Source organism: Dermacentor andersoni, chromosome 6, assembly GCF_023375885.2.
Source record: "Dermacentor andersoni chromosome 6, qqDerAnde1_hic_scaffold, whole genome shotgun sequence".
Taxonomy (NCBI): Eukaryota; Metazoa; Arthropoda; class Arachnida; order Ixodida; family Ixodidae; genus Dermacentor; species Dermacentor andersoni.
In genome coordinates, this window is record NC_092819.1 from 90,944,167 (window position 1) to 90,958,050 (window position 13,884).

At 45.2% G+C, this 13,884-nt stretch overlaps 1 protein-coding gene across 4 annotated transcripts in view; it reads right to left on the minus strand.

Annotated features, from left to right (window-relative positions):
* CNBP (CCHC-type zinc finger nucleic acid binding protein) overlaps nucleotides 1–13,884 on the minus strand; it is a 49,972-nt gene that overhangs the window by 24,218 nt on the left and 11,870 nt on the right. For 3 of the 4 annotated variants that reach the window (XM_050171343.3, XM_050171341.3, XM_050171342.3), the window contains exons 3-4: nucleotides 9,246–9,371; nucleotides 2,178–2,302 (exon numbers count right to left, since the gene is read on the minus strand). In XM_050171343.3, coding sequence (XP_050027300.1) covers nucleotides 2,178–2,302; nucleotides 9,246–9,371 — 251 coding nt within the window. Of the gene's footprint in view, nucleotides 1–1,021; nucleotides 1,089–1,178; nucleotides 1,245–2,177; nucleotides 2,303–9,245; nucleotides 9,372–13,884 lie in introns of all 4 variants that reach the window. The other variant, XM_050171344.3, reaches the window with a different exon arrangement.

Here is a 13,884-nt window from a genome sequence, read left to right on the forward strand (position 1 = left end):
GAGGAGAAGCCCCAAAGTCTTTTGTTTTTCGCAATTTCGGCAAGTGGTAGCCTACAAAAAGATTATAATTTTAACTAGCCTTTCACTCTTTTCTTTTAGTTCCTTGAGCAGGATCACATTCTCTGACTCGAAGGACCGTGGCTTTGCGAATTCCCCTCTCGAAAAGCACCGTTTTGGAAGGAGACGTATGTGCTTTCTAACGAAAGTGCTAATGGTTACTCGCGGGGACAATTGAATGGTGTGCCAAAAGTATGTCTTTCTAGTAGCTCTTGAGATAAAGTTGCTTCAATGATTTTGCATGAAGTTGCACACTGACAAACGTTTGACGAAGAAACAGTCACGTCATATGATTCATTGAGCTTTAAAGAGTCCAGAGAAAATGATGCCGGAACAGTGCACATTTCTCCTAGAAATGCATTGCCACCTCTCACATGGTAGACCTATGATCGGAGAGTCATCTCATGGCATCGACATTGTCAGTCAGTTTTACCTTACACCTTGCCGACTGAATTCTGAAGTTTTACATGCCAAAACACCGATTTGATTATGAGGCACGCCGTAGTGGGGGACTCCAGGTTAATTTTGACCGCCAGGGGATCTTTAACGTGCCCCCAATGCACTGGACCACGGGCGTTTTTGCATTTCGCCCCAATCGAACTGCGGCTTACCCTTTGCTCTGCACAAACCTGAAGTCAGTTCACACAGTGCAGAATTGGTGTAGCAAATCTGCAGTCATTTACTAGTTGGCAGAATGTGACATTTGAAGTGCCTGTTTCATCATATGGCTGGAACGTTACTTCTATGGCTACATTAAAATCCCCAAGATATGCAGCAGAAGACATCAGCACATTTTTTTTTTTTTTTCTTTTTGGCCAGTGCTTCACTGCCAATTTACATCAGCATCCTGTTCAATGTAGCATACAAGTCAAATGCTGACTAAAGTTCAAGCTACAAAGAAAGTGAAGACAGACAGAAAGGCACACAGAGACAGTACAGGTGTTAAGGTGCTGCCGATGCCTACCTGGAACACTGCCTGCCAGAGTGAACCGACACCGTGGTAAGCGAGACAGCAGACTGGTGAGTGCATGCTATTGCAGGACAAAGCTCAATTAGGCTGAGAGGAAAAAACAAGTGTGTCGAAATATGGGGGGGAGGCAGAAAGTGCTGGCGGAGCGTACCTGAGTAGTCCCAGCCAGAGTGAACCGACACCTTGGTACGTGGGACAGCACTTGTGCTAGTGCACGCTATTGTGAAACAAAACTGGACATGAACTTGCAGAGCTTGAGGCATGCAAAGTACAATGTGCGTTGTACAGCAGAGAATGCGTGCAATAGCTTCAGCAGCCTTCACTAGTCCACGCACTGAACTCTGGTTACTGGGAGTTCCGAGTGTGCTGTAATGCATTGTTTGTCATGTGTAAAGTCACATTAGAATGTCTTCAACTTTCTAACCCTAGAGGCATCCCAAAGCCTCACTGTCATGCGGAGATGCCTCTTGGCAGGGTAAATTTTAATGTAAGCTGACAGCTTAATGTCCGGCATGTTGGAACACTAATGTAAATTGATTTATGCTTTCTGGTTTCCTTCTTGCTCACAATGTGTGTGAACATGTACCAAGCATCCGGAGAATGCAACGGTACATCACAGTAAACTTTCACCTTTCTTAGCGATCAAACAAAACTGCATGTGAAGAGAAATAAGTGTTCTAGAAACTCTCATGAGAAATGGATCTTTCAAGTGTCCATTTTTAATAAGTCTTAGTGCCAGACACAAGTAAACACAAACACCTATCAAACAGATAACAGTTGAAAGGGGCAGCAGACACCAAAATACTGATGAAGCACATATATTGCAGTAGGGGAGCTGCTGTTACCTTGTGACAGGAGCCACAGCAACACTGCACACAGCCCAGCTGTTTAGCTCAAGCAACAAAGTGCCACTTGAAAGAGACAAGAGTTTACAGCCATACATCATGCACTGTGCACAAGGTTCACCGGGACCTTGTGATGGGTACATTGTGGCAAGGGGTTAAAAAAAAGGGAGGGAAGTACACAAAGGCAGGCACAGCAAATAGGAATCAAGACACCAGAGAGCATAGTGGTTGCACCTCCATGACAAACAAAACACGCAGGACAATGGACACGAGTTAAAAGCAGGAGAGACGACTGGAGTGCTCACCCTTCTCTCATCCTGCTCGCAGTCCCTGGAGATGTGTCCCTGCTTGTGGCAGATGTAGCATGTCTTCTCCTGCTCCTTGCACTCACGCGCAATGTGGCCCATTTTGCCACAGTTGTAGCACGACACTGGTCAGAGAAAAAGAAAAGGGTGCGAGAGTTCCGTGCTTACATGACTGCCCCCATATGCTTAAGGGCAAAGTGCGCCGAAATTTCACTTTGGTTATAAATGAATACTTACAGCATGACTACTTATAATGAAGAGCAGAATATAAGTAACAATAATAATAAATTCTGGCGTCTTATAAGCCAAAACCACAATCTGATTATGAGGCATGGCGTAGTGGAGGACTCCGGATTAATTTTGTCCGCCTTGGATTCATTAACGTGGACCTAATGCACGGTACCCGGGCGTTATCGCATATTGCCCCATCGAAGCGTGGCCGGGATTTGATCCTGTGGCCTCATGCTTGGCAGTGCAATGCCACAGCCATAGCTACTCCGGCAGCTTATAGTAGTAAGGTCTTGTCTGACTACCATTTACTCTCTCATAGAATTCAATTTATACATAACACTAGTGCCAGTTATAGTAGTCATAATGCAAAACACCAGTCATAATGCAGCTGTTGAAAAATCCTGCAGACAAGTGCAGCACTGCTACTATTTGTGTGCTTGTGTGTGCCTCGCACAAATACCAGCCAGACCAGGGCCTCGAAAATTTTCAGCATGCCACATCTCGGAGGTCATGCACCGGTATTACGCGGATTTTAAACATCAAGGAGCTTTGTCATTTTTTGCAAGCAATAAAGTTTCGGTACAAAAGCGCCCATTTCTGTGAGCTTCTTGCAACCCATCTATTTGTATTTCAATCATCTTACTTTTTGCAAGGAAGCTGTTCTATGTATATGCTGTTCTGGGCTTCTTACAGCACCCATTACAGTTGGCATTTCATTGCAGTTCGTTGGAGTTGGCCTTAAAGAGCTGTGTCATCAACATAAATTGAAATGCGAATGGAAAATAACTGTTTGGAACACTTGTTCCACATGGGCACATTGAAGTGAAACATGTACAGTAGAACAACATCGATACGATCCAGTTTCGTACAATGTCCTGGCACCAACGTTTGCAATCAAGAACACAAAAGGATGGGACCTAATACAGCTACAGTCGAACCCACTTATAACGAACCCAGATACATCAATAATGACCACATTTCACTGCACTTACGGCAAAGCCGAGAAGGCAGGCAAAAAAACAAAGACTTTCACTTTAACAATTGGGCAGAAGCAATCAGAGGATTATTATCAAGCCCAAGCAATAGCTTCCTAGCAGACCTACTGGGATACCAGTTGTGATATGCTGCTTGAAACACTTATTGTTTCTGTCTATTGCTTAATGCTGTGAGCTGCATCAATGTACTGTGACCTCACACTATCTCTATTATTGGTCCGCGGTAAACATCACGTTATAATTCCTGCGACGACCCATCATGAACTGGTATATCAGGATCAGTTCATCGAGTCAGCATGACAAGTGATGGTATGACGAAGCTGAAATGACGACGATGGCACAACCGCAATGACATGACGACGGTATGACAATGGATGCATGATAGCGACTGCATGACGAAAGACATCACGAAGCTAGAATGACGACGATGGCACTATACCGACGACATCACAACCATGAACCATATCACAACCATATCTAGTGGCCCAAGCAGGTAGACAACTTGGGAAAATGGGTCTGCACAAAGGCTAGATAGATAGATATAGCTATATAGGCTCAACGCAACTTAACTAGGCAAAGAATGCTAATTACATTAAAAATGGCAGTGACTGCACATGTATTTTTTAAATAGCAGGTGATCACAACAGGTCAGGTGCAGTTTTGAAATAGCTACAATGCCGCATTTCGTTCTTGAAATGACATTTTGTAACGGAAACTTGCAGCTTGATGCGATAAAGTGCCATGAATAAAAATTAAGATATATGTAGTGGAACCCTGATTATATGACTTTCTCGGGACCGCGAAAAAGCTTAGTAAAATGCGGGTGCCGTAAAATTCGAACATAAGTTATGCCTATAAAAATACTACTTATTTCGTGCGACGGATTTACGAGAAACTCCAATGTAAACTACTAACATACTCTGCAGTGCTTGTAAAAGCAAATTACCAAAAAAGTAAATGCGATAAGAAATAATGTTGCAGTACAGGTACCAATCATGCTTTATTCAAACGAACCTTTACGGCACTCCACTGCCCACTGCCGCGATTCCCGCCAGCTGGCGCGAAATTTTAAAAAGGTCGGTAAGTTTCTTTTGGACCTTGTTTGATGCGTGAACCAAGAGCTTTCGCTTCAGTTGGGCAACGTCCAAAAGGAGGTCCTCTGCGGTGTCGCGTGAACAGATGAAGTTCCGAATGCCGTCTATGTGCTGTAGCACCTCGGCGAACATGGTAGGCACAGGCACGGCATCTGTGGCGTCATCGTCGTCCTTGTCTAATGTCGCAGCAGTGTCGGCACTAGGCAAAGCCTCCTCGATGGCGTCATCCAGCAACACCTCGCTGCAGATCGCAACGTTCTCGTCGGCCTCCACGTACTCGGCGAAGGTCGTGGTAAGGTTTAAACCCTCGAACTCGTCGTCGGCGAAGCCTGCATCGGCCTCGAGCGGCATCGAGGTTGTGTCCCCAGCAGAGGAGGCAGAAGCCGCAGTGCTTGAACGAGTTAGTGATTGTGCTTCGCGACACTGTGTTCCTCGAACTGGCAATAAAATGCATGGCGTCGAGCACAGTGATCCTTTTTTCCAACTCACTGTGCTCCATTGCCGCCAGCCGACGCTGCACTAACCGCTTCCGGTACCCTTGCTTGACGCATTTAATGATGCCGGCATCTAGTGGCTGCAGCCGGCTTGTGCAGTTGGGCAGAAAAAAAAACAACCTTTATGTTCCTCAGACTGGACATATCGGGTGGGTGGCACGGTGCAATATTTTCCTCGCCTTAGCACCCATTTTGTTATCCAGCTGCTGCAAGAAATTGCTGAAGAACGAAGACGTCATCCATGCCTTTTTGTTGTAGCTGCACGGCAGCGTCTTCAAGTTCTTAAAGCACTGTGGCTTTGCAAACTTTCCAACAACGAGCACGGGCAGCCTCTCGAAACCGTCCTCGTTAGCACAGAATAGTGCCGTCACACACTCTTTACTATGGTTGCCACCATGACAGCTGTCCCCCTTAAACGCAACGGTTTGCTTGGGCTGCATATGGCAAAAAATACCGCTCTCACCGGCGTTCAAAGCGTCGCACGGCTTGTATGCAGCAATCATCTCCGGCAGTGACTCCATCCACTCATTCACCGTCGAAACGTCCACGGAAGTGCTTTCTCCGCAGGAGCGGCTGTACACAATCCTGTTTCGTTTTTTAAAGCAATCCAGCCACCCGTTCGATGCCTGCAAGTCGTCGATGCCCAGACGCAATGCCACAAGGTCCGCCTTTTCTTTTATAATGGTGCCGTTAACGTTGATCGCAGAGCTACGTGCTTGATGCAGCTGCTTGACGAGAACTTTTTCTAACTTTTGATCGAACGAACACGCTGATAGCGCTGCTCGGTCGGCTCTTCAAGGGGACGAAGAGGAGCTGATACCGTTATCAAGGACAGATGCCGCTCTAAAACTTCGAATGATCAGCCGTGACATCACGTTCTCCTTGTGGAACGCTGGAAGTTTTCACGACTACCGACTCCACAATCTTGACTCCTCTCTACGCCTTTGTATTCCACCTGGACTCTGCCGTCGCGAAGCTACCCTGCTTTGTCGACTAAGGCTAGGGGTGGCTTTCACCAAGTCTTTCGCTTACCGAATTGGATGGGCCGACGACGCCTCGTGTGAGGACTGTGGTGACGAGGAGACTTTTCAACACCTTCTTTGTGACTGTCCTCGATATAATTTACAGAGACAATCACTCGCAACCGCGATAGCGCGCTTCGACCAAAGACCTCTCACAGAGGAACTTATTTTAAAATACCGCCATCATAAGCCTTCGCAGCAGAGGGCGACGAGTGCACTGTTGCGGTTTTTGAGGGCGACAGAATTGGACAGGCGGCTGTAGCCTGAACAGATGTTGACAGTGCTTCAGGTGTCACTGTGCTGTGCGATGACAGTATTCGGTGACAGTGACTGATTGTGATTGTGTGTCTATGCTCCTTCCTTTCCTTATCTCTACTTTGTTACCACTTTACCTCTCCCTCCCTCTCTCCCCAGCGTAGGGTAGCCAACCGAATCTTTTTCCCTGGTTAACCTCCCTGCCTTTCCCCTTTCCTCTCTCTCTCTCTCCGCTTGAACCCGAACTTGTTGGCATCCTGCAATATCATTGCTTCGTTTGACAGGATCGTCTTAAGCAAAGATTCGGGTAACTTAAGGTCCCGGTATATGCTGGCTTTCGTGGATCCATGTCGCTTTTCCACTTCCTCGATAATATTCAGCTTATCACCGAGCGACAGAACTGTCCGCTTTCGGGACATCGTGCGTCGCGCTGCTCCACACAACTCAAAACCTCCGCTGAATGCTGGTCGCTAGGATTACAACGAAGAACACATGTTATAAACCTAGGCCTCTCCGCGCTACCTCGTCGGCGATCTGCTGCTGGGAAACTGGAAGGAGAGAAACGCTGCCCCAACACTACAAGTGGTGACACCGCTGAGAAGAGAGGGAGAAAGTGATTGTGGAGAAGAAAAGGCGCTATTTCAGCACAGTGGGCATCGCGGGCGGCTGCTGGTAGGGGAGAGAGAAACGAACGATGAGACGAGGCATGCGGAGAGACGGAGCGAAGAAAGAGACCCGCGGCACTTTTGTTTCGTCCGCCGTTCCGTCCAGCGCTTCACGAGGGTCATTGTATAACATCGGTCAGGTGTAAAATTGCATCCGATAACAGAGGTTTTTAATGCATTGCTTTTATGGGGACTTCGCCAGGACTGCACTAATCCGTCGTAAAACGCGGGTTGTCGCAAAACCAGGGGACGTATAACCGGGGTTCCACTCTACTGAAAATATGGTTTTCAAACCAAACAAATCACAACTGCAGATGCCAGCTTCAGTGTTGTTAATTTTTGTACGTATTGAAGGGCAAGTCCACATATAATGAGCTACTGATACAACTACTTTTCACGGAACTATCGAGTTTGTTATAAATGGATTAGACTTTTACACTTCCTTTTTACTGGTTAATACACTTCCGGAAAACATCTCTCGGCACCAATGTCCAGTAAATCGTCAAACTGCTATCGCATAATATGTTTTCTGGCCAGTAGATCCCGTGTAAATAAGAAACGCTGTGAGGCACACGCGATTAAGAGCAGTAATCGCCCTCAACAGCAGTTTTCCCACAGTACTCACCTGCCCGGGTCCACTGCATTAAGCATCTTCATTTATCTATTTAACAGCGCATGTGGCGTAGAAAGCGTACTGCATGCTTTTAATAAGCAATAACTCAAATGACCCAAATGTGACGCCGTTCCGATGTCAGTGTCATGTTTCGCTCTGGCAGAGATTCCCAATTGCCGCCAAGTGGGCACGTCAAAACTTCCCACCAAAATGCATGCCTGAAGAAGCTGCTGACCCAGGCCAAACTCAAGTAGCGCAAACATAAGCTTGCTGAAGCCTCAAAAACGACAATGCACATCTCGGGCCACTCAGGCCCCACCAGATAGGCGCTGATCGGCATCTCATGCCACAACACATCGCATTACGTAGATGTCAATTAGAGTTGAGTCTGTTGAATTTTTTAGCGACTTCGCAACGAACATTCTCCCGGTTAGCACATTTTTTTCTTAAAATATATACACATACTTTTCAAGGCAGCTTAAAGGGACACTAAAAAGAAACACTGAATCACTTTAGATGGATAAAATATTCTTTTGAAACAATTTTCATTTAATTCGCGGTAATACGTTGATTAGTAAAGAAAATTATGGTCAAAGCTCTATTTTCTTTCATTTTGCACCGAAGCTCCAGCAAAGGAGGTGTCACCGCCGGTCTTTCGTTTTATAGCACATCTCTTAGGCACCCGTCCCTGCAGCGAGTGTCGGCGTGACCAAACGAACAAGCCCAACAGCGAAGGATGAAAGAGAAACACAGCACAGCAGCGAATGAAAGGCGGCGACAGCGAAGAGAGCGTGCGGTAAAAAGTGGAGGAGGAGGGTGCAGCAGAACCATGAGGCAGAAAGCGTAGGAAGAGGGTATGGTGAAAGCGCAAGAAGAAAAACAGTGCTACGCAAGACGTGCTCTGCGACGACTGCTGCGAGATGGCACCGGAGTACCGTGCGTCCGTCTGTTCACTTCTTTAATCTTTCTTCAGTCACTACTTTTCACTGGCTAACAAATGTTAAACATTGTCCTTCAATGCACGGTGTGACTGCATGTATCAGAAGTTTCTCGAATGTTATAAATAGTTCTATTCTTTGGCTGTTGTCACCAAAGCTTTTTGTAATTTGATTGTATGCGCAACGCGAACTGTGTAGTGCAGTACTTTCTGAAAGCCATGCAGGCACCAGCAATTGCATTGGAACTTTCAACGATTCACGTACAAAATCCAATGTGCTTGACCCACAAATCAGATTTTAGACAATCGCCGACTCCGCTCGCTGTGCCCCATGCAAAAGCATCAATGCTTTACCGAGCTGCTGATCCATCACTATGTAATGTACATATGTAATGATATAAATATAAATACACTTCTCATCAGCATTAAAGCTCAATTAGGAGCTGCCACTATGTGTCTGGTTTGCATCAGCTGTGTCTAGCCACGATGTACTCTGGGAGCAAGTTTAAAAGTTTGCACTTTGAAAATTGCTTTGCGTGGCTTGTATTTCCTCAACATTTGTTTGTGGTTGTATGGCTTTTTCTGTGTGCCAGATGTTTTCAACTTCAGTCATTCCTCCAGCATCTGTCTACTGTACCTGTTAACACCTTTAAAATTACGTTATGCCTGCTCCATATTGACACTGAACACCATATTGACACTGAAGGTATAGAACTAAACAAATAAATATGAGAGAATGTAGCAGGCGAGGACGGCACTCACTTTCATCTGGGCCATGCTGGCAGTCCTTGGAGATGTGACCAGTGCCGTTGCAGCGGTAACACCGGTCCTCGGCCTCCTTGCAGTCCCTGGCAAAGTGGCCTATCCGGTTGCACTTGTAGCACTTCTCTGTCCCCCGCAGGAGGAAGAACAAGAGACAAAACAGCTGTTGCAGATGCCTGCCATTCAAAGTGGGACAAGCCCATCAGGAAAAAAAGACAGTGGCAACTTGCAACCAAGAAAAGAGCACACCCCTATCAGTGGTGTGGCTGCCCAGCCATTGCCAACACAAGGCCATTAACATTGCGAGTTAGTCTTGTGTGACAGCAGGGGCTAACACCTGATAACATTCTGAAAGCAAACTTGAAACCTTGTGCAAGAGCTGCTCCTTGCAGTATAATAATAAACAGTGTGGCTCACCTCGCACAGAAGCTAGAGACTCAACAATCTTGCTGGTTCATAGGTGTGTGCGAATACCAATATACAATAGATTACGCTTCAGAAATCAAAGGGACAGATAAATGTGTTCAGTTTATTCAAAGCTTAATTTATGCAAAGTGCACATAAACCATCAATAATCATTTTATTCGAAGAGTGTGAGTGTTTTATTATTACTGCGGAGAAAAAAGAAAAGACCTTCACAGGCTTTGTTTCTGATATAGTACAGCCAATTTCTATTAATTCGACCCTGATAGAACCGAAGAAATTGATCAAAGTATTCAGTGGGCTGAATTAAACAAGATGCATAAAAATGCCAAAACTAACTGCTGATTCATTTAGCAGCATTTGCTCAATTCTTACACCCACGTAAATAAAATATGCACCCACTTTCTATGTGTCCAAAGTAGAAAACTAAAGTAGAAATGACGTTAAAACTCCTAAACAAAGTAGAAATAACATTCACCTGTTTTCTTAGTAATAAAAATGATCAAAGGCCTATTATGTGTTGAACAGTGGCCAGTTTGTTAAAACAGCTTTGCCACATGGTTTTTAAAGTTGGCTTCGCCGCAATGTATGGTGCTATGCGGTAAAGCATACACACATTGCAGAGGTGGTTTTAGTATCATGTCGGAGTGCACTAGGCATGCAATTTTTGGCTCAAATTTCCTGGGGAGAAAAATGCAGCAGATCCAATGTGCCCTGTTTTAATGTATATAAAGTGAAGCTTACAAGGCGGTGTTCACACGCACTTTCTAATTTGGGTCATGGATGCACCGAATGAGGCGTTCTGCAATGCAATGCACCTTTCAATGAACCAGCATTATATATGCAATTTGTTCGGGGTAACCGACTCGACAGCGCCCCCCCCTTCTGGAGGAGCAGATGCGACTGGCCAGGCAGTTGCTAGGCGGCGCAATGCACGTCCAATGTGCTGCCATCTCCTCCAGTGCCATATCTTCTATCTCAGTGCAGCTTTCTTGTCACAGCCCCCTCGCCCTCTCTATCAGTGGCCAACGAACCACATCCACAGGCCGGATTCGCCCCTCTACCTTCCACTGCTGCGGGTAAGTAATGTGAGCCATCACTCCTAGATGGTGCCGTTGTCTCGCAGCCGAGTGTAAGCTATTTGGCGAGACAGCATCAGGCGGCAGTCATGGTCAGCAAGCCAGGCACAAGAGGTTTGCAAAGAAAGCTTTGCTTTAAAAGAAGATGCATATTACAATCGGGTAAATACTTTAATGAGACATTGTGAGCTATGCTTATTGCCTGAATATGTTCCTAGGGGAGGCCGAAAATAGCCATTTTCAATGGGAGATGACGCGTGTTCAACGCTTCACCGTCCCCCTAAGCTCTGCTGAGATAGATGCTGCCACTAAAAGGGTCGTTACTGGGGTCACCATAGGCATCAGGCACGTGCATGATGACAGTTCACGTTCGAATTATCCAGCAAAGGCAAATTTTAGGATTAGAATAACAGAAGTATGGGCCCATAGAAATGCATGGGCACTGGCCAGGACCTTCAGTTGAGATCAAATTAGCACAAACCTACTGCAGTTTCCTTTTTTTTGCAGGGTTGTGTTCATGAGCAAAACAATGACATGCAATTCCACACACTCCTCACATCCAATATAGCGCTGCAGACAATAACTGCCATCTGGTCGGACACAGCGACACACACACTAAAACAGCAATACCTATGTATCCTTCAATATAACCATGGCCTTCATCACAAACTTTAATATCTTCTCATCAGAGCAGGTAACAAAGGCATTGTCTGAGATCACTCAATCCTGGCGGCGTGAACAAAGCAGTAGCGGCAACCTGACTGGAAAGAAATTACCAAATCCATAGTGTTCTCTTCTTTTTCTGGGATCATTACTTGCCCAGTCTTCATGATAGAAACACTGTTGCAACTTCGGCATCCTTAATTTGAACTAACTATCCTACAACTGCCTTATGGATTGGATTTTCTCCGCCATTTATAGCATCATCGTTTCACATGTTTGTCCGACATTTCCTGTTCCATACACTGATGAGGTAGGGGGTATTTTCAGTTAATGTTTCGTTTAACCGAAGTTCACAAAAGGATGCGTTCCATTTCAAGCAAAGCTTGTTACCATTGCGCCTATGGGCGGCCAACCAACGTTGCTACCATCGCTTTGTTTATCCAGCATTTGCATTCGAGAGAGTTTAATCAAAGTGCACTGTATCACATATTAATTGAATAGTGCCAGAAGCAAACCAAATATTGAATACCTTCTGACGAGTTTTCAAATAACAAAAAGCCATTTTCCTCATTAATATAATATTGCTGCTCCCTTCACAGTATATTCGTAATGTTAGCGAGTTTATCATTACATTGCACATTATAAAGTGTTGTTTGCTAAAGGTACAAATGGAGCAGTAGGAGCAAATAAGCACTCTTTTTGCACACTTGGGACTCCCTGGTGAGTGCAAATAAAAGCGGTTTAGCCAGAAATATTTGGTTCCCTGAGCAACATATAGTGCCCACTACATAACTTCTTATGTTAGTGTATGTGCACACTGAGTGCTAGGATAAAATTTATCTCACTTTTTCTCCAATTTTACACTTGATCACCCAATGTTGGGGATTTGATATATTAGGAAAATTATTGGAACATATCCATGTTTAACAATGGGGCCCGAATATTGAATAGGGCAATATTCAATTTGTTATTTGAAAGTTTTGAATATTTGCACATCCCCAGGGCTGGGCAAAGATACTACTTTGCAATTATGATATGATACAAGCTACTTGGGCAACAAGTATTTGAGATACAGATACAAGATACAACCACAATTATTGTATCTGATACGATACTTTCCATCTGTATTTTAAGATACTTCGATACATTCACAGATTTCTTATTATAGATCTATACAATGTAGCAGCAATCGTGTGTATGCACAAAAATGTTTGCTTGGAGATTTCTCAATTTTGACTAACCTTGTTTCATTTGAATGAAATGTCTGTTAGTACAGTAAAACGTCGTTAAACTGTATCCGCTTAAAGAGTAGTTTTGTTTTAAAATTAGTAAAGTCAAATGCCCGACTCAGCGGCCACTGAACATAATGCGTTCTGTATTAGTATAAACTATACCAGCTTATTGCGTACGCATCGGTTAATGCGTAGTGCTTCCACTTTTCGTCGCGCAATCACAGCGGTGCATCGTCCCATAGAGTTATTACACTGACTATGCATCATCCCCATCAGGCAGCCCGGCAGAACAACAAGCCTCAGAGATCACAACGGCCTCCAAGCGCCCTGTTCTCTATGTGCCCCGTACATGTGTTTGCGCGTGAAGCCACATCAACATCATTCTGGTGCCATGCCAGAGAGTGTTGTGGCGTTATGCAAGCTACGACCCACGTCATGCCGAAGCAAAAAGCACTGGGTGCTGAAAGAAAAATTGGACATCATTCGTGCTATCGAACGTGGCACAAAGAAGTCGGCCCTGGCACATGACGTGACATTAAGCTCAGCATTACCGCTGCCGTTACCATGAAAAGATGTCTGCTACAAGGTTCGAGTGTTCGTCATCGTTTCCTCTGTTGCTGCCGAAGTGTAACCTCGTGACAGTGATGAGGAAAGTGAAGCACGGAAAGTGACAGCATGGGCGATTCAGACCCAACAGTGGCAGAAGCTGCGCATTAAGTCAGCCTCATGAATGCAATTATCACGACAAGAACGCTCCCCTCAGCGTACGTTAGTGGACTGCGCCACGTGCTAACAAAGGGAGACCGTAGGCCACCCCATGCTGCTGCTGGCCCAGGTTTTAGTCACCCCTGAAGAAGGGACCAAGCTGGTCCTGAAACGTTGGGTTTCAAATATGTAAATTATTGGTTGGAGTTAATTTTTTCAATTCAATAAGAAGCCTCTGGACGATGGCGCAGATACCGCTGTGGAGCTTTACCTTGTCCGTAAATGTATTACTGTTTAGGCATGTAATGTAGCCCCAAAAAATTGCTTTTGGTGCTTGCAAGCAATAACATACACAACATAGCCGCCTTGTACACAAGCCTCCTGGAGGCAGCACCAGCCATGCTTTGGTTCACAACAGTCAAAGTTGCATTCACGAGATCCTTCAAATCGCTGATGTGTGAAATTCACTATACCAGGGTGTCTACCAAGCTGACATTTCCAAATTCCCCGAGTTTTCCAGGTTTTCCCTGAGTGCCT